The 19,211-nt window shown below is 39.2% G+C and overlaps 1 protein-coding gene across 3 annotated transcripts in view; it reads left to right on the top strand.

Annotated features, from left to right (window-relative positions):
* The window catches only part of STAM2 (signal transducing adaptor molecule 2), a 34,353-nt gene extending 26,090 nt beyond the window's left edge, over positions 1–8,263 (top strand). For 2 of the 3 annotated variants that reach the window (XM_088146552.1, XM_088146550.1), the window contains exons 9-14: positions 773–852; positions 997–1,084; positions 1,299–1,353; positions 1,682–1,835; positions 4,667–4,818; positions 4,916–8,263. In XM_088146552.1, the coding sequence (XP_088002678.1) occupies positions 773–852; positions 997–1,084; positions 1,299–1,353; positions 1,682–1,835; positions 4,667–4,818; positions 4,916–5,138 (752 nt within the window). In that variant the 3' untranslated portion in view covers positions 5,139–8,263. The remainder of the gene's footprint in view (positions 1–772; positions 853–996; positions 1,085–1,298; positions 1,354–1,681; positions 1,836–4,666; positions 4,819–4,915) is intronic. The other variant, XM_088146551.1, reaches the window with a different exon arrangement.
* The last annotated feature ends 10,948 nt before the right edge of the window (positions 8,264–19,211 follow it).

Here is a 19,211-nt window from a genome sequence, read left to right as displayed (position 1 = left end):
GAACATTGTATCTTCCATCTTAGCTTGTCATATTTAAAAAGCTCAGTTTTCAAAGTTTGCTCTTCTGCTGTCTGTTTGCACACAGTAATCTTGAACTGTTATAGTAATCTGAGTTGTTAGGCCTGTCTTCATGCCTGAAAAGTAGTGCAGGGACACAGCAATGGAAATATTGGCAAAGTGAAGTTTCTCTACTGGATGAAACAATCAGAACTTTAGTTATGACAAATTGGCATGGAAGACAGACAAAGAAATTGGGAACAGCTAACAGAGACCTTCACTGTGGGAAAAGTCCTGAGTTGGTTTGAGGAAGGACCAGCATAGTCTGCTAAATTCATATGTGCACACTCCAATAGGCAGCCTTCAGAGTGAGAGGCCTTGGAACCAGTCCTTATAGTGATGTCTAATTATCAGGATTCTTCTTTGCTCTGCATAATTCTGGTAGCAGGCTAAAAATAACCCTTTTCAAAGAATAAATCTTTCTACCTATATATAAAGTTGCTCCCATGGCTGGAACAGAAGAGAACCTGCAGCCTTAGCTAGCTCTCTAGAAAGGGACAAAGTCTTGCTATTTACTTCAGAGAATGTAAACAGCCTTCTCTCATGAACCCTTCAGCAAGCTGTGTCCACTACCCCAAGGCCTGTCTATCAGAGACTCCTGTTCTACACCCAGATTTAACAGGGCACATGTTAAACTAATCTGAAGGTGGGGTATATTGGCAGAAACTTACTTTAGGCTGATTGGAGGAAGACTAATATTGTCATCTTCTGTTAGCAGGACCTATTGATAAGGATGCTCCTGAAGAGGTTACTGAAATTAAAAAAGCTGAGCCAGAGCCAGTGTACATAGATGAGGTATGTATTGGCTTTCAACTGGGATAATACATTTTAGGCAACTTTTCTTTACTATGTCCCCTTATCACAGAATAAATACTGAGATTTGAGAATTTGCACTCCCAATTTGAATATTTTCCTAAATATATTTTCTCCATCTTTCAGAATAAGATGGATAAGGCATTGCAGTTACTTCAGAGCATAGATCCAACAGATCCTAAATCTGATTCTCCTGATCTTCTGGATTTAGAAGGTATCACTACTGCTAAATATGCTAAACATCCTAATCCAGAGCTATTGTCACTTTCATGTTTTTTATTTGCTAAAGCAAGAGACAGTCTGAAAGGCAGGTGAAACTCCCCCTTTCATTTTGCATGCTAGGCAAATTATTCATTGATTGCATTCACCTCACTACTTTTATTTATGAGCGATTAACTAAACAGATATTAATATTTTACTGTTCTTAGATGTCTGTCAACAGATGGGTCCCATGATAGATGAAAAGCTAGAAGAAATTGATAGGTAAGGCAATTATGCAATACTTATAAATAAAAAAGAAATGTAATTTATATTTAAGCAGTACACCAGAGGAGCACAAAATAGGGTGGACCATCAAATACCCTCAAAAAATTCAGATATTCTATGTAGTGTAATGATTATGAAAACTAAGCCCAAAGGACTGAGTGTGATACATGGCATATTATGCAGAATGGCTTATGACAAATATTTAGAAATTAATAATTTATTTCCAAGAAACTTTAATTCGTAGGCTGAAGTTTTACTGTACTCCAAATTAAACAAACCAATGGACCAATGACAGCTAAAAGTGCTTCATTTACTCCTGAATTAGGAAGCATTCAGAATTGTCTGAATTAAATGTGAAAGTAATGGAAGCTTTGGAACTCTACAATAAACTAATGAATGAAGCTCCTATGTATTCTACGTACTCAAAGATGCATTCAGCAGCACAGTATGCACCTACATCAGCCAGTGTTCCATTGCAGGTCAGTGCCTTATTTTTAGTTCTGCTTTCTAGAAGGATCCCTTTCACATATAATGGCTGCTGCAATATGAACAAGAACAGATCACTACATTATGAATGACTTGAAATTCCATAAAGATTTTAAAATTCTGCTGCAGAACATGTCAACATATGCTTAAACAGATGTAGATCTTACCTCTCTTCCTTAGGATTAATAAGTGTTAAAGAGTGTTGTAATTGCAGCCTTCCCATGAATTTGGATCCAAAGATTTCCATTAGTTGGAAGCAGCATTTCATGATCTTTGTCAGTTCTGTTTTTTCCAGAGCCCTTCAAAACAGCTCTCATTAAGAAGGAGGTATTGCAAAAGCTTGTTTGCCAGTGGAATTTTGTGAGTCTCGGTTAGGATTAAATTAAACATGTCTCCATTGAAGCTTTATTAATAAGTGAACAGAATTATTTTTTCCAGCATGACTCGGATAGTATCTGTAAGACTTGCTGGGATAGCAGACAAAATCTCAGGCACTGTGCATGACTGCCCTCTCCAGAAGAGCTGCTTCACAGATGACACCTCCACATTCACGTATCAGTGCATACATTTTGAGTTGCTGTGTTGATTTTCAATGAGATTGCAACTGAGAGTTGTTTTTCCGTTGAGTTAAAGGACCTCACAATTTGACATGCACAGCTACTCTGAATCTACATACTCCCCTTGGTTTATTTACTTTGTTTTTATGTAAAGGAATTGCTGAGGGATGGGGCTTGAGGGAAGAAAAGTTAGAAGCACAATTAAATGAAAAAGATGTGGTTGCATATTTTAGGTTGATTTTACATAATACAGTATGAAAAGAATAGTTACTATGGTAACTGCCACATCAAAGATAGTGCATTCAGCTGTTATGTTTTCCTCTGAGCTCTTTGAAATGATTGACAGTATTTGGGGACGTAAGGGAAATAGAGAGCGTTAGATGAACTAATGTTCCTCTCACTTCAAGGTAATATTGTGTTCAGTTGAGGACTACAGAACAATAAGAGAACATCTGCAACTGAAGGAGAAAACAATTTTATAATGTTGTTTAACCTCTACTTATATACCATTGAATCCTGAAGCAATCGTTTTCTGTAAAAAAATGCTTTCCTTAAATATATTCCTTCATTTAAGACTGTGTTTAGAATAAAGGCAGAATATAACATTTAAAGCCACAGCTGTGATATAAATAAAATGTTATTGAAACATTATAGACATAGCAATAGCCCTTCAGTGCTAATAAACCAAGCATTTATTTACTGAAGTCTTTCTGTTATAAATTCTGGACCGATAAAAGATACGTTTTTATGAAAACAGCCATATAATCTGCACCATATGGGATTGCCTTCATTTAGAGTGAAAACATATACACACCTTCTTCATAAAAATGGTAGGCCAGAAGTCCTCTTTTTAGGACCATGGGATTTAATATATATATTTTTAATGAATAACTCAAATATATATGACATATTTCTCTCATCCTAATATACTTTGGAAGACATACATAGTTTTTTTGCCATCCATGTTATTCTGATAATCCTGAGAGACTAAGACTGTCCTATGGTTATTTAATAAGCTTTGTAGCTTTAGTAATGTCCTGACCTAATCTTATTACTTCAGTATAGCAGAAATATAAAAAAGCTGCATGAACTCGATTGTAATGGACGATGGCATTTCCTCTTGGACTAAAGTCATATTCAAGCTTATCTGGCATGTCGGAGGTTGCATTAAAAAATGGGTAGAGTTTGAGCAAGAAGAAACTAGCATCACTTAATTTTCTCAATGAACTACCCTCTTCATTATTCATTATTCATAATTTCCAAAGTGGATGTGGGTATATATATGCTATAACTAGATAAATCTGATAAGCCCCTGATAAAGATGATAGTCACAGAAGAGCTGCAGCAAAGCGTCAGTCCTATTAAATGCTTCAGTCCTATTAAATAAGTATACAAAAGCTATAGTGGCTTTAAAATAGTGACATCTCTAAAATTGGAATCACAGTTTATGCTGAAGATAATCTGAGTTGGGGCTCCTAATTTCGATACTGAATTTATATTGGCAAACAACTATGCAACTGAAATTTGGCAGTCTGCTGTATTTCACAAACATTTGATGAGCAGATGATTTTTATAGGTGAAAAGAGGGTATTCTGATCAGATCTATAGTTCAACATGGTTACTAATTGAAATTGCTCCACCATTTTGCCTTCCTTCTATGGATGTGCACATACAGATTTGAAATGAAAAAGGTGCTTGGGAGGGCCTATAAAAAAAGCTATGCTTTTAGTTGGGCTTGCATGGTAGCCAGATGGTCTTAGGCCTTATGGTCAGATTTAAGTTAAAAAAGGAGCAGCAGGATGCAATGACCTTGTGCACAAATTGCTTCAGACCACATGGTTAAGTGTAAACTAAAAAAAGGTATGGGTTCCTTACAGAGGCACCAGCAGTGCCACAAGCATGCCTCCTGCCCCCCTCAGCATCACTTCTGTTTCAGATCTAAATAACTGATTTCTTCTACACCTGAAGGAGATTCTTACAAGCTTTGAAGGCCAATGGTTTCATTCAGTGATAAACTATTTCACTTCTCATGTAGTGAACATTCTTGTTGTGCTTCTTCCCCTTCTTCCTATCTCTTCCATGCTCAGATCGGTTTCTGTAGCAGATTTGAAAGGTGGTTTTGATTATCAAAAATTGGTTCCATCTTCATGGTTTTGGTGCACTGTTTGCGTTCTTGTATTATTGACTACTGGAAGAGTTACTGTTCTTTCCTTTTGAGAAGTATCCTTGTGCTTCAGAGGGTCAGTTCTGTTCTGTTTCTGTTGTAGTCATATCCCATCCATCCACACAGTGGGAATTATGTGGTCCATGGTATGCCTCAAAGCTACAATCCAGGAAGTGATCAGATTGGTCCACTGAGGTCCTTGCCTCCAACTGTGAATTCTTCAGTAACATCTCAGCCTGCTCAGACTTACTTAAGGTAACCCATTAACAAAATTAAGTTAACCAGCGTTATCCTCATCTCTCCATAATGCTTGCGGGGTTTGCTCTAGGCTAATGTCTTTATTGTATTTCAGCCCTGGTCTAGATTCTGTGTCCAGTTCTGCTTACATGAACCAGAATTCTTGCCTCCCGCCTGCTGGTCCCGTTTCTTATGCCCAACCTATGGGCCTGCCTGTGGATATGCTAGCCTACCAGAACACTGCATCCAGTTTGCCTCAAGGTCCCTGCTATCCAGCAGCTCCCACTCATTCACTTCCACAGCAGCAAACAAATTATCACCAGCAGCCTCTCCTGTGAAAATGCAGAGTCTGAGCCTGGAAACAGTTTTACATGTTGCTGACCCATAATCTTTTAAATGGTCCTTCCATTGATTTAAAAGGATACTTCTGCTCAAGGGAACAGACAACCAAGCAATTTCAAAGTAAAAGTTAATTCAAGCTTAAGTGTCTTTCTGCATAGCTGTTTAAACTAGGTGAGCTGCGGGTGTGTTAAAAAAAAAAAAAAAAAGCTTTCAATCTTGACTTCTATAATATTCTATGTCTCCTCGCTATTGATAAAAATGCCACTTCAATTTTTCCCTTGTAATAGAAGCTGGGAAACAAAGCTGATATATGCAACTCCTCCTGTTTGCTCTTTCTGGATTTTGGGAACATAGTAATTGTGTTTTAATGGAACCTTTACATTTGAAGTGCTTTCTTTGAAACCCAGTTTAATTGGTTAATTTGGACTTTGGTTTGCATCCCTTTGAGATCATCATCTTAACAAGAATGCCTTTTAAGATTGTACAGTAGTTATGAACTTGAGAAACACACACACACACACACACACACACACACACACAGACACTTTGAATATCAGAGAAGTTAATGGCTTTTATGGTTTCTGCCAGAATTGATTTCTTTCTTGCTTTTTTTCAAAAACTAGTTATTTTTATTGCTGTTGAGTAATATTCCTGGTCTGAAGACAAGAGAGCTTAAAGAGTGCATTTTTAAGTTCATAAATTAATTCCCAAACACAAATGGACCTGATCAAATTTGGATCAGTCTTTTCTCTCTGTTCTCATTCCCTGGCGTTACTGAATATTCACCTATATGAAGGAGGAGCTGATGAGTTGATTATGCTGTGTTTTAGTCACAGTAAGAATTTATGTGCAGATTCTTTTTTTACCTTAGCTGGTAAATACGTATTGTAAAAGGGTGTATGGAAGGGGATATGGCAATGTATTTTTCTAGTGTTGAGAAGTCAGAAAGAGTTCCTGTCCAGATTTTTAAAAAGAAAAAAAGATTTTCTGTTCTGGATATTCCTTCATTTCTTGCTGCCCATGGATTTATCCTATTAATAACAGGATCATCCTGAAGGGAAAAAATACAGCATACAGTATAGTTGGAAAGGGGAATGGACACATTATTAAAATAAGCAGAAATGTATAAGTAAATGCAAGGAAAACCAAAGGCATTTATACCACGCTCTCAGAGTTGTTCTGCAGTATCTGTTGCCTGTGGTATCTATTATCAAATGATCCCCACTCTTCACTTCAAATACTGGTGCTAAGTAAGCTATTTAGATTTATGCTAATAATGACTTGGACCAATATGTCTTTGGGTAGGCTGTTTCAGAAAAACACAGTTGTTGGTCATCTCTCTTTATCAGCAAGAACACTTACATTTTCCTTTTTTGTGTTGATTTTGTTTTAATCTTCTCAAAAATATTTAATTTTAAAGGCTGCTTTTTAAAATCCTTATTTAGAGCGAAGTCAGGGTTTTCTCACTCAGCTCCAACGTTTTATAAACAAAATGAGGATTTTGAATAGTGTGCATTGTTCTTTCACATTAATACATTAAATGGTCCATTTATATTTATCATAATCTTTGATACTACTTTAAGCGGTGCCCAATATCTGACTGTGATGTTGAGTTGAAACAGTCTTTTTTCACTGCATTTTGTCCTTTATATATAATGTATAAATAATAAATGTGTATATATATCCACTGTCTGAGATTTTATACACGACTACATATATACTAATTCTCTTAAATCACTGAAGTTTTATATGTAGCTGCATTTGGCTCTATTGTTAATTGCTGTAATCTTAAAATGCATTTATGCAAGCTGTAAATATGTATAAATTCTAATGTTCAGTTGGTGTATTTAGTGTTTTGGTGTCAATGGGGATCACATTTCTTCCCTTTTCTAAACTAAAATATTTATTGTTAAGGCATGATTATAATGATGTTACCAAAGGAATTAACTACAGATTTCCATAGTTAGGGCCCGGACTTCATTTGCATCAGTGAGTATTTAGCCATTGATTTGAATGGAATTTCAACTATACTGCAGACATATACCTATTTTTATATTAAAAGTAAACAATACTGTGCTTTGCTTGACATATACATTAACTGAATAAATAGAAATTCTTTACAGTTCATAATGAGTGTTGTATTGTGATTTGTTTTGTGGGCGTTCAATTAAGGTTCAGTTTATATTAGTTTAGAGATAATTTACTATCTTAAATTTGTGTTTGAAAAGTTGCCCAAAACAATTATTTGTTCAATCTATATCACCATCTGTTTCAGTTTTTTCCCCAGAGATAGTCATTCTTAAATAACCTTGTGATTCCAAAGACTTTATAGTCTAAATGTTTTAATACTTCCATTTGCCTTCCTGCCATGCCCCACCCCCAATTAAAGTTGTCAGACTTTTAAATATCTCCTGCAACTTTTGTGCTGATTTGGTTTTCCTGAGAATACGAGAGCCTGGAAATGAAATACTGGCAGTTAGGGGATAGCTGTGTCTTGCTGTTATTTTTCCACCTGAAAATGCTTTCTTTTTCTATGTATCAGTGCTGGCTGTTAACCAACATAATGGGAACCAGTGGTGGAGCTACCCCCACAACTTCATGCAAGCCCTCCAAATCTATTGCTGATTAGATTGGGGGAACGTGCAGAATGGGTGCAGGGAGGAAAGCAAAAGGATGTGTTTTTGTAAAAGCAGGTATTTTTTCATGTAATGTGAATATAACCCATGTTTTCTCAAGAAATGTGTCCGAGTGCTACCCATAATCAGGTAGTGTGTTTTTTTGGTAATAAAGTTATGTTAACTCTTCATGTAGAAAAATTTGGCATGACACTGAATTAAATTTACTTTGAAATTGCGTTAAGTGAGAGAAGAAAAAGAGATAATACAGAGTCCTTGGATCAGTAGAATGCATTCTAAAGATTTACTCTGTAGAAAAATGCTATTTTTCTGGTTACTTGTTCAAGTTCAGATTTAACCATTTCTTTCCTGCAACAAATTACATTTTGAGTATTTCTATAGAATATTTTTCAAGCAACCTCTGGTATTAATGTGCAATCCATTACTTTGGAATATCTTGTCTCCAACATATTTGCACAGACTTGTGCAAATAAAACTTGTTTAACAAATTATTTAGTTGTCTTTTATTTTTGTTTCATGGTTGATCGCCAGTACTTTGAATTTGTTCGTTTCTTGGAATGGAGCCTGGTTCTTCTTCAGGCCAGCTCCAGGATTGAGGGGCCCTAGGAAGCTGCCTTCTTATATCATTGCATTACATTGGGCAGGCGGGATGGGCAGGGTGTCTTTTGTGGAAATTGAAATGGTGACTACACACAGTTCCAAGTCTCAGACTGCATCCACAGCTGGCATCAGAAATGGGACTCAGCACTCCAAGGGTGGCTGATACTGATGCCAGCTGACCCTTGCACCCAGGTTAGCTTCTCCACATATTCAGGTGCTTTTTTGGGGTTGTAAAGGAAACAATGTGCTTAAAACAAATATCAGCCCAAGCCTATGCAGCTTGAAACAGTGTGATTCAGAACAAAGAGCAGCTATGTTTGTAAAACAATCGTTCCCTTTTGTGGCTAATTGCTTCTCCTGGAAAATTGTTTCTTTGAGTAGCCCAAAATCTCTGGAAAATATGGGATCTTGTGGTATATGATGCTGGAGGTGATGATTGATAGGTAGTGGAAAGACCCAAGAGATATGCAAAATGTTTTTAAAATGGGACAGTTGTGAATTTGAAAGGAGCCGTTTTGACCTCATTGGAGGTGTTTCAGTGCTCCTCCAAGTTTAAAATAGCCTATTTTTGCACTCAGGTAAACATTTCTGCTGAGGCCAGAACAGCCCATTCTGGCCCATGTTCACATTTCAAACATTTTGCAACCTCTAGATAACTCTACTCCTATGAGCAAAGGTTCCTTCAGTTCCTTCAAACAGTTACCTAGATATCATTCTCACGTTGCAGATTTACGGAATATATATACTCAGTCCACGTATATGGCAGTAGGCCATCTCTAAATATTTGTACATAGTAAGGAGCTTTATTTACAGACTGCTCACGTATACGAGTCCATTGTTTGAGAAAGGAACTCTAGTTCTCCTTGCAGTGTATCATGGTCCTCCCCCTTTATAGATAATTATGGTATTGGTTAAACTATATCAGATTTGTTCAACCTGGGCAGACTGTATATATGTGGATTTCAATTCCCAGTATTCTCAGTAATTACTATACCGGCTGGGAATTCTAGGAGTTTAAGTTTGTGTATCCAAAGCCTGTCTGGTTGGGAAGGCTGGGTTACATGCATAGCAATATTTGGGACAATAATGCTGTATTTATATTGCAGATTTTTAACATACTGTGCTGCTGTGGATAAATGCAGTTGCAGCATATTTCGCTTGTTAACTTCACACTGACATAGTGGTGTTGAGACACCAATTGCTGGTATGTCTTTTCTAAAAAATTAGGAAAGTGGGAGTATGATGAAGAGTCAAGGGAGAAAAAAAGTTCAGAATATTAGCAGTCATTAAGATAAAAGATTGCTCAGAACGTAACACAAGCTAAGGATACCTTATGACCCAGTTAAGAGTGGGAAATAAAGGATTATGTAATTTGCCATCCTTATAAGGCTTGGAAACAAACTGTTCCTGTGAGTCATTCTTCCTCTGTAATTCACAAGATCCTATACTGTCAATTACTTATTTGCATTGACGGCATCACTTGAGTCTTGGGTGTTTTGGTATCTACTAGGTTGTCTTAAATTCAAGACATTAAGTTTCATAACAGAAGAAAAGAGCCCCTCTCTTAGGATTGCTGAATCTTCCAAGTTGTCTTGTATCATTCTTGAATGTCAGATTCTGACAATCTGACACCCTGTTAAGAGAGACGGAATGCATGTAGATCAGAGAGGAGAATAAAAGTTTAGGATGGTGTAAAGTTGGTTTGAAGTTCAATAAAGAAAGGGTTTTGAACAGTTATTTCTCATTCATTAATGTATTTGATTTCTAAATAGAATGCAACAGATAACAAAAAATGGTGATCTTTACATATGTAACTTCACTTTCAAAGGGCTTCCTACATCTTCTCATTTTTCAAAAAAATAAAGCTGCCTTTTTGATGCTTGCTATGTTTACTATCTGTTAACTCTTTCATTTTACACCTGATTTTGTTTAATACTTCAGAACTGATGACAATCTATTGCTTTATTTCCAGAAGAAGGAAATTTTTTCTAACAAATTAAAATATTCAAAATTATTAGCAATTCTTCATTTTATAGGGCTGTTCATGGCTGCTTTCATAATAAAACTAATTCAGATATGGAATACAGTATTTAGATTGCACATTTCTCATTACAGAATTTCTTTACTCTTTTGACCTCTTGTCATCACTGTTGCTTTAACATTATACATCTGTTAATTTTGTGGGTATCAGGCCTATGTCTGAATGAGACAAACTAAGCTTCGGCTGTCTTTTGATGTACCCTGACAAAGCAAGAAAGAAGGCGTATGGCTTCAAGCCCTTTACCAGCAGTGGTTAGAGGAACTGTATTCTGTGTTATGTGTTGTGTGTGTGTGTGTGTGTGTGTGTGTGTACTTGGAAGCCCAGATCTGCTCTGGATCCCATGATCAAGGAGGTCAGCTTAGAATACAGGAGTCTCAGCAGCATTTCAGGCTGCTATCTTACTTGTCTTTCCCATGGGGCTGCGCTGGGGGAATTTTTCTGATTTTTGTGTTCCCCCCAGCCCCAATGCTGATTGATCAGACTTGATCTTTCTTTTGTCTACTTCTCCCCTGACACCCAATGTAGTCCCATCTGTTAAATTTTCAGAGTTATCTTGTTGGTGGACAGAGTACCCAGCCCCTTTGCACAATTTCTTTTCAGTGTACCTGTGGTTTCAAAGAGAACAATAATAAGAGAGGAAAAGCATGCAGCGCATGGCTTCTAGATTGCTTTCCAACATCTTTACCAGCAATGGCCCTAGGAGGCATTTGTTACATCTGTTTGTGTTTCCATGTTTCTACTCTCCTCTTGAATGTACTGGGAAGCATAGGGTGGCTGTGTACACACTCTCTGGACTGGAGAAAAGGGGGTTTAGAATGGAACAGTCAGCAATATTTTGAACTGCTACCCAACTGCCTCCCTCTGGAAAGAATTCCCTAACTTGACCAAGTCTGGTTTTGAACTTGGTTTTTCTTTTGCCAGCAACTCCCACTACACTAAATTTGTCCAGTTCTATTTTGGGACAGTTATTATGCTGACAAAGACTGAGCCAGGGGTGTTCATGATGGTGTGGGGGGGGAGGCAAATGATAAAACAAGCATTGCACTGTCATGATGCCAGCTCCAGCCCTTCTGACCTGCACCATGAGGTTGCATGTGTGGTTGGAAGGGGTAGAGCTTGTGACACACCATCGCAATGCGTGTTTTGTCCCTTTGACCCAATTGTCAGATTCTACAATCCTATGCCTCTGTCCTGAGCTGCTTTGCATTTTTTTTCCCAATTGTAGAAAGTGCAAAATGATATTGGATACAGATATTTACTAAAACTATCTCAAGTATTGAGCTTGCTTTTATCATTTGAGATTTAAATTCTTCCAGGTGTCAGGGATATGCAGTTTAATCCACTAAAGTCAAGTTGATCAATGTAGAATTCTGATTTTCAAAGGATAAAGAAATAAGCCCCTTCTTCCTGTTTACATATAATATTTTGGATGAAAAGTGTTTCATCTGCACATTTTCATTATATCTTGGTCAATTTTCCCCAGACTGGTGCTTCCTGATACAATGGACTGCAAATCCTATCATATAGGGATTTTTAAAAGATAGGACCAAAATAGCACTGTGCTTTCTCACAGCTATGGTGGCTGTAATAATACAATTGCATTTATGTTTACTATTAAAAAGAACTTCTAATCCATTCTATAAGAACACATTTTTTCCATAAGATAGTTACAAAAGATGGAAAAGACGTGGACATTGTAAACATAAAAACAAAAAATAAATATCAAAGATAATTTCAGAACCATTAGTTAGAACTACCAGCAGCTAAAAACTGTTTCACAGCACATTAACTAAAGTAGCTTGGAATAACTAGCAGTGATGAAACTGTGGATGTATCTCCCTAGAAATGGAGTTTCAGATTAATGGGGTCAGTGCAGAAAAGGTTCTGATTCTGGTATCCAGCTGATATCTCTTACTGGTGGACCAGAGCAACGTCAGAAGATTGTACTCAAAACAGTAGATGCCAGTGGACCTTCAGACAGTCTGACCCAAACACTGCAGACGCTGAATATCAAAAGCAGCACTTTAAATTGGATTCAGAAACCAACAGATAGCTAGGAGAATCAAGGCAGAATTGGTATAATATGATTTGAACATTTTATTCTTGGATGCATTTAGCTACCACAGGCTGAAACAACAATACTTTCTGAATTACCTTCAAGGGCAGCCTTGATATAGGCTGCCCTTGAAGGTAATGCATATATACCGATAGATTGTATTCTATAATTCATAAAATCTGTTCTGCAACCAACATTATGAAAGCAATTGTTACAATGATGAAGAATTTGCCTTTGATGTAAATAGTCTCCAACACAATAATGTAATGTGGTATGCTCTTGTTCCAGATACTTGATTCCCATCTGCTTCCTATTTTATTGCTTTCCACCATCGAAATGTCAATATTCCATGCCCGCTGAATATAATCAGTCTTTGTGGGACTATTTTTACTCTGTTCCTTCTTTCGCCTTTAAGTTACCCCACCTCCAAAGATTTTTTTGTACTTGGGGAACCTCCAAGTTTTCCTTTTATGCATCAATAGTGCTGCTATGACTACGGAAGCATATGCATTCACACAATGCGTTGGCTATTGGTATATAGCTGGGAACTTGGAAAAATTAGCTGATTCAGTGCAGTTTACTTCCATTTGAATACAGTATCCAAGACAGTAAACCAGGAGACATTCAATGTCTGATGCCTGAGGGAGGATCTGAATATGATGCTGCTGTAGGATAAACATATGTATAATCTTGATACATTTAATAGGCGGTTTAGATATATGTTAGCCTCTATGTTATAGCATTTAAAAAAAAAAAAACCCCTAAACTCCTACCTGACCTTCTTACTACATTTGTGGTGTCTCCTAACAGCCCTGTGTGTTCTACTGTTGCTATGCAACCTATTACTGGGATAATATTCAAGTTGTCCCTTTTGTTGCATACTTTATTCACCAGCTGCCCTTTTATTTGCAGCAGCTGCATTGAAAGATACATGTGTGTTTGTAGGATTTCTCCTTCAGCCGAGACACCGTCTAAGAATTACTGGGTGGTGCTTCTTTGAATTGCTACTTAAACCTAAGTTAGTAAAACATTTCATGCCTTCTTCCTCTCCAGAGCTGTGGGCAATGGAAAACAAAAATGTTAACAAAATATTTTAATGTCCTGCCTTTCAATGTATAACTTCTAGCTTTGACATAAATTGGCCTATATGAGGAACTTGAATAAGATGTGGTTTTTTCTATGAATTGAAAAAGGACAGGTTTTAGAAAATCTACAAGTCTGTAATTAAATGAGCACAAAAATTACTTTTAGAATTGCCTAACTAAAATTAAGGTTATTGTATAATCCATAGAGTTTGTTAATGTGCAGACAGCGTAATGTTAGTAGTTTTCTGCTTAAAAGGTAAAGCATAAGAATGCATGTTCAACTCAGTCACAGAAAAAAGAAAAATCCATTTTTAAGGTTTGCCCCTGTCTGATAGAGGAAATGAGAGATGATTCTACAATTGGTACCTTTTTTCCAAATGGGAGGTCCTTTAAAAGTATTGCTTTATGCAATTGGGCAATCCTTAAAATGCCCTTGGATTCAGACTGCAACCATCTAATCTTCATTTATTAATAAGGTTTTAATTTTTTATTGATCAATCAAAAACTTCATCTCAGTGAATGATGACATCATATAAATGTCTTCTACCTAACAGCATAACAATAATTAAAAATGGCATTGGTCTTTTTGGGATACCCCGAATCAAATGTCGTCTGGCCTTGGAAGCTAAGCAGGATTGGGGCGGGTTAGTTCTTGGGTGGGAGCCCATCATGAAATTCTACAGGAGTAGGCTTGACACGGAATTTGGGGGAAAAAAGTGCTGGAAAAAGGCAATGGCAAACCATTATAGCCAATCCTGTCATTATTTATTCAGTATAACAGTCCATGGGAGATAGTTATGCAAATCTGCTATTATGCAATTGATCATTTTCATCCAAGAATTCACTTTATGTGAAAAAACCAAAACAAAAAAACAACTACTATGCAATTTGTGCCAAGACTGTCAATTTGCACCAGAGGTTTGGAAACATGCCAAGACTTCTTCCCACCAAAACCACTTGACCATTTTCCTGCCAAAAGCCTTTTCGGCATGCTCTCACTCATACATTTACCATTGTGTTGTGTGGTTGCTCTAGTTGTGCATCCTGTCTCCCACTTATTTCCATGCATATTGTTTCCATGTTGTGAGCTGCCCAGTCCCCCATTGGGGGGAGATGGGCGGGGACAAGTTTAATAAATAAATAAATAAAATAAAATAAATAAATATTACTATGTTACTATGAAGTCAAACCAGCTATCAACAACTTGTCCAACCTCCTTACCCAAAATGAAAAGGAAAAAGATATTTCTAATACTAGAAACAAAATTAGACATACAGTGGGGCAAAAAAGTATTTAGTCAGCCACCAATTGTGCAAGTTCTCCCACTTAAAAAGATGAGAGAGGCCTGTAATTTTCATCATAGGTATACCTCAACTATGAGAGACAAAATGGGGAAAAAAATCCAGAAAATCACATTGTCTGATTTTTAAAGAATTCATTTGCAAATCATGGTGGAAAATAAGTATTTGGTCACCTACAAACAAGCAAGATGTCTGCTCTCACAGACCTGTAACTACTTCTTTAAGAGGCTCCTCTGTCCTCCACTTGTTACCTGTAGTAATGGCACCTGTTTGACCTTGTTATGAGTATAAAAGAGACCTGTCCACAATCTCAAACAGTCACACTCCAAACTCCACTATGGCCAAGACCAAAGAGCTGTTGAAGGACACCAGAAACAAAATTGTAGACCTGCACCAGGCTGGGAAGACTGAATCTGCAATAGGCAAGCAGCTTGGTGTGAAGAAATCAACTGTGGGAGGAATAATTAGAAAATGGAAGACATACAAGACCACTGATAATCTCCCTCGATCTGGGGCTCCATGCAAGATCTCACCCTGTGGGGTCAAAATGATCACAAGAACGGTGAGCAAAAATCCCAGAACCACATGGGGGGACCTAGTGAATGACCTGCAGAGAGCTGGGACCAAAGTAACAAAGGCTACCATCAGTAACACACTACGCCGCCAGGGACTCAAATCCTGCAGTGCCAGATGTGTCCCCCTGCTTAAGCCACTACATGTCCGGGCCCATCTGAAGTTTGCTAGAGAGCATTTGGATGATCCAGAAGAGGATTTGGTCAGATGAAACCAAAGTAGAACGTTTTGGTCTAAACTCAACTCGTCGTGTTTGGAGGAGAGAGAATGCTGAGTTGCATCCAAAGAACACCATACCTACTGTGAAGCATGGGGGTGGAAACATCATGCTTTGGGGCTGTTCTTCTGCAAAGGGACCAGGACGACTGATCCGTGTAAAGGAAAGAATGAATGGGGCCATGTATTGTGAGATTTTGAGTGAACACCTCCTTCCATCAGCAAGGGCATTGAAGATGAAACGTGGCTGGGTCTTTCAGCATGACAATGATCCCAAACACACCGCCCGGGCAATGAAGGAGTGGCTTCGTAAGAAGCATTTCAAGGTCCTGGAGTGGCCTAGCCAGTCTCCAGATCTCAACCCCATGGAAAACCTTTGGAGGGAATTGAAAGTCCGTGTTGCCCAGCGACAGCCCCAAAACATCACTGCTCTAGAGGAAATCTGCATGGAGGAATGGGCCAAAATACCAGCAACAGTGTGTGAAAACCTTGTGAAGACTTACAGAAAACATTTGACCTCTGTCATTGCCAACAAAGGATATATAACACAGTATTGAAATGAACTTTTGATATTGACCAAATACTTATTTTCCACCATGATTTGCAAATGAATTCTTTAAAAATCAGACAATGTGATTTTCTGGATTTTTTTCCCCATTTTGTCTCTCATAGTTGAGGTATACCTATGATGAAAATTACAGGCCTCTCTCATCTTTTTAAGTGGGAGAACTTGCACAATTGGTGGCTGACTAAATACTTTTTTGCCCCACTGTATTACATTGCACAAAACCTGGTGAAGAATCCTAGTATGAGCTTTTAACTTGGGGAATTTATTGTGCGCAATGTAACAGAGAGTGCTAACAAAATTCATAGTGCCATGGTGCATTCTACCTGTTTGTCTGCTACTATAACCACGTGTTAAAAATCCAGCTGTAGAAAAGATGGAGAAAATGTTTTCACATACACAGAAAATGAGTCAAGGAAGGAAACTTGTTTCAATATTATAGTGCTTAAAAGTAAGGCTCTCAAAATTTATGAGCACATTTGTCAATTCATTTGGGTTACAAAGTTGGGGTTATACCATTTGTTTGTTTGTTTGTTTTGGTGCCTTTGAGTCAGTCTTGACTTCTGGTGACCGCCTCGACTACTCCTTGCAGTTTTCTTGGCAAGGTTTTTCAGAGGTGGTTTGCCCTTGCCTCCTGCTCCCTAGGGCTGGGAGAGAGGGACTGGCCCAAGGTCACCCAGCTGGCTTTGTGCCTAAGGCAGGACTAGAACTCAAGGTCTCCCGGTTTCTAGCCCAACGCCTTCACCACTACAACAAACTGGCTCTCATACCATACCCTGCAACCCCCTTTTCCCCCTCTGGTTTAGTGCCTTGTTTTAGGGGAATTTGCTTTATGGATGGCTTTCAGGGAATGTAACCCTAGCATAAAGTGAGGGAAGCCTGAACGTTGGTACAGGTTTGCAATTAACTAGGATAAATTCACTTCTGCCCAGACAGAATGAAAAAAAATACTATCACAGAGACATGGAAGATGAATGTGTTTTATTTCTAAACAGACTGCTGAGAAAATGGGGCATCTGCCATGTGTGTGTGCGTGTCTGTCCAAGAAATCAGGACAGCATCCGCAACTACGCAATTGAAGCAGCCACTATCTGGAGTTTTATTAACCCCCATGCCCCCCCCCAAAAGATAGTTTCTCATTTCATCCATGAATGTACATTGATAAAGGAGTTGGGTGATCATCCACCTGTTTTATTTTATCCATCCTATCAAGAATGAATACAAGGAATTCAAGACCTGTGAAGACCTTCTGAAGAAAGCCTTCCCTCCAGAGGGTGAAACGCTGAGGCAATGTGAGTTTCTGAGTTACGAGAAGGGCTCTTGTGTAGATGGTAAAATGCATTTCTCCACCTACCTGGCAATCTCTGTTTTACTAAGGGGAAGCCCTGGATTCCTGTTCCAAACTCCTGCCCTAAAGCCTTTGCCTACTTGGGCAGGTGACCAAATTTGTGGGAAACAGTTGAGAACAACGTAGGCCTGCCTCATTCACAGGCTGGAGACAAGATGAAAGCAATAACATGGGGACATGGCAGAAAAACCATGTTTATGCCATGGTGCGATTGGGGAAAGGGCCTAATGCTAAAGTTCAGGGGGGTCTTTTATGAATGATACTTTTGAGAGAGGAAAACCCCTATGCACACCCATACCATCTCCCCATTGCTAATCCTTGCCTTGCCTCTGTTCCCAGGCCCAGCAACATCTAATCTTTCCCCTCCAAGCAAGCAGGCAGGCAACCAAGCCTGGCAGATTTTATGGTATGCTCATGGTGGTTATCCTTGGGTAGTATTAGTGTCGGTTCAAACTGCTTTTACAATTCCCTGGTCTTCAAAATGGACTTGGTTTTAACTGGTTACTGTAATGTATTGCTTTGAAGAGTCCTTGGTTTTATTGTGAGGGCTTTATTTAAGGTTATTTTTTTCTCTGTTCTTGGTGCTGAAGGCACCAAGCTAGAAAGCAGGAGACTCTGAGTTCTAGTCCCTCCTGAGGCATGAAAGCCACCTGGGTGACTTTGGGCCAGTCACACACTCAGTCCAACTCACCTCACAGGGTTGTTGTTGTAGAGAATATAGGAGGAAGAAGGAGGAGTATTTGGTATGTTCCCCACCTTGAGTTATTTATAAAAATAAAAAAGGCGGAATAAAAAAAAATCTAAATCTAAAAACTGCTCCATGCTCTTTTGAGAGGAAAAGTGCTATAGAAAATAATGACAGCAACAATGCAAAGAAGGCACACGCAGAGAGTCTTATGGCTATGGTGAGGTGATTACGGTGGTGGTACCTTTATATTCCCGACTGCTAGGGCATCTCGGGGGCTGAGGGAAAACTTCCGCGCCCACCACCGCTTCTGGATGCGTGGAATCATGGGCGAGGCCTCGGCGCCAAGAGAGGCCAAGGAGTCGGGAGCGGATACAAGAGGAGGCTCGAATCCCCTTCAACCCCCCTCCCCAATGCCCGCTGAACGCCGCTCGGCTTCACCGCCCCTCCAGCGCTTGGCGAGGGACAGCGTGACGCTGCCGCTTTAAGGATTCCACCGCTTTGGCAGCAGCGCCCGGAGCCGCCTCCAGCCCCACGCGCAGGAAGCGGCTCCGAGAGAAGCAGCAGCAGCAGCAGCAGCAGCAGCAGCAGCAAACGCGGCGAGTTCCCGAGGCGCTTGGGGAGCTTCTGCTGCTCCCAGCATGTCCAAGCATCCTTCGTACGGCAAGAACGGGCTGGCCGACCCCATCTTCCAGGTAGCTCTCGCTCTGCTCTTCGGGGGCCGCCGGATCGGCCGGCGGGCGGGCGCGCAGGCAGGCAGGCAGGCAGGCGGATCCAATCGGAGCCGCGAGCCGAGCAGCTCTCTCTGGAGAACCTGTTCCCGTGAGGGGTTCCGGCGCCGTCGCCTTCTAGCACCGGTCGGTTCTCCCCCGGCCTGACTGGGTGAGATCTGATGGAGATTTCCAAGGCTTCGTTCAAAGAGAAAAAGCTGGGGGATATCGAAAAAAAAGGGGGGGGGTGGGA

This window comes from Python bivittatus, unplaced genomic scaffold (genome assembly GCF_059951505.1).
Source record: "Python bivittatus isolate LINGU-HERP-01145 unplaced genomic scaffold, Pbiv_v1 ctg000480_np1212, whole genome shotgun sequence".
NCBI lineage: Eukaryota > Metazoa > Chordata > Lepidosauria > Squamata > Pythonidae > Python > Python bivittatus.
Note: the sequence above shows the minus strand (reverse complement) of the source record. Positions and strands in the feature narration are given on the sequence as shown.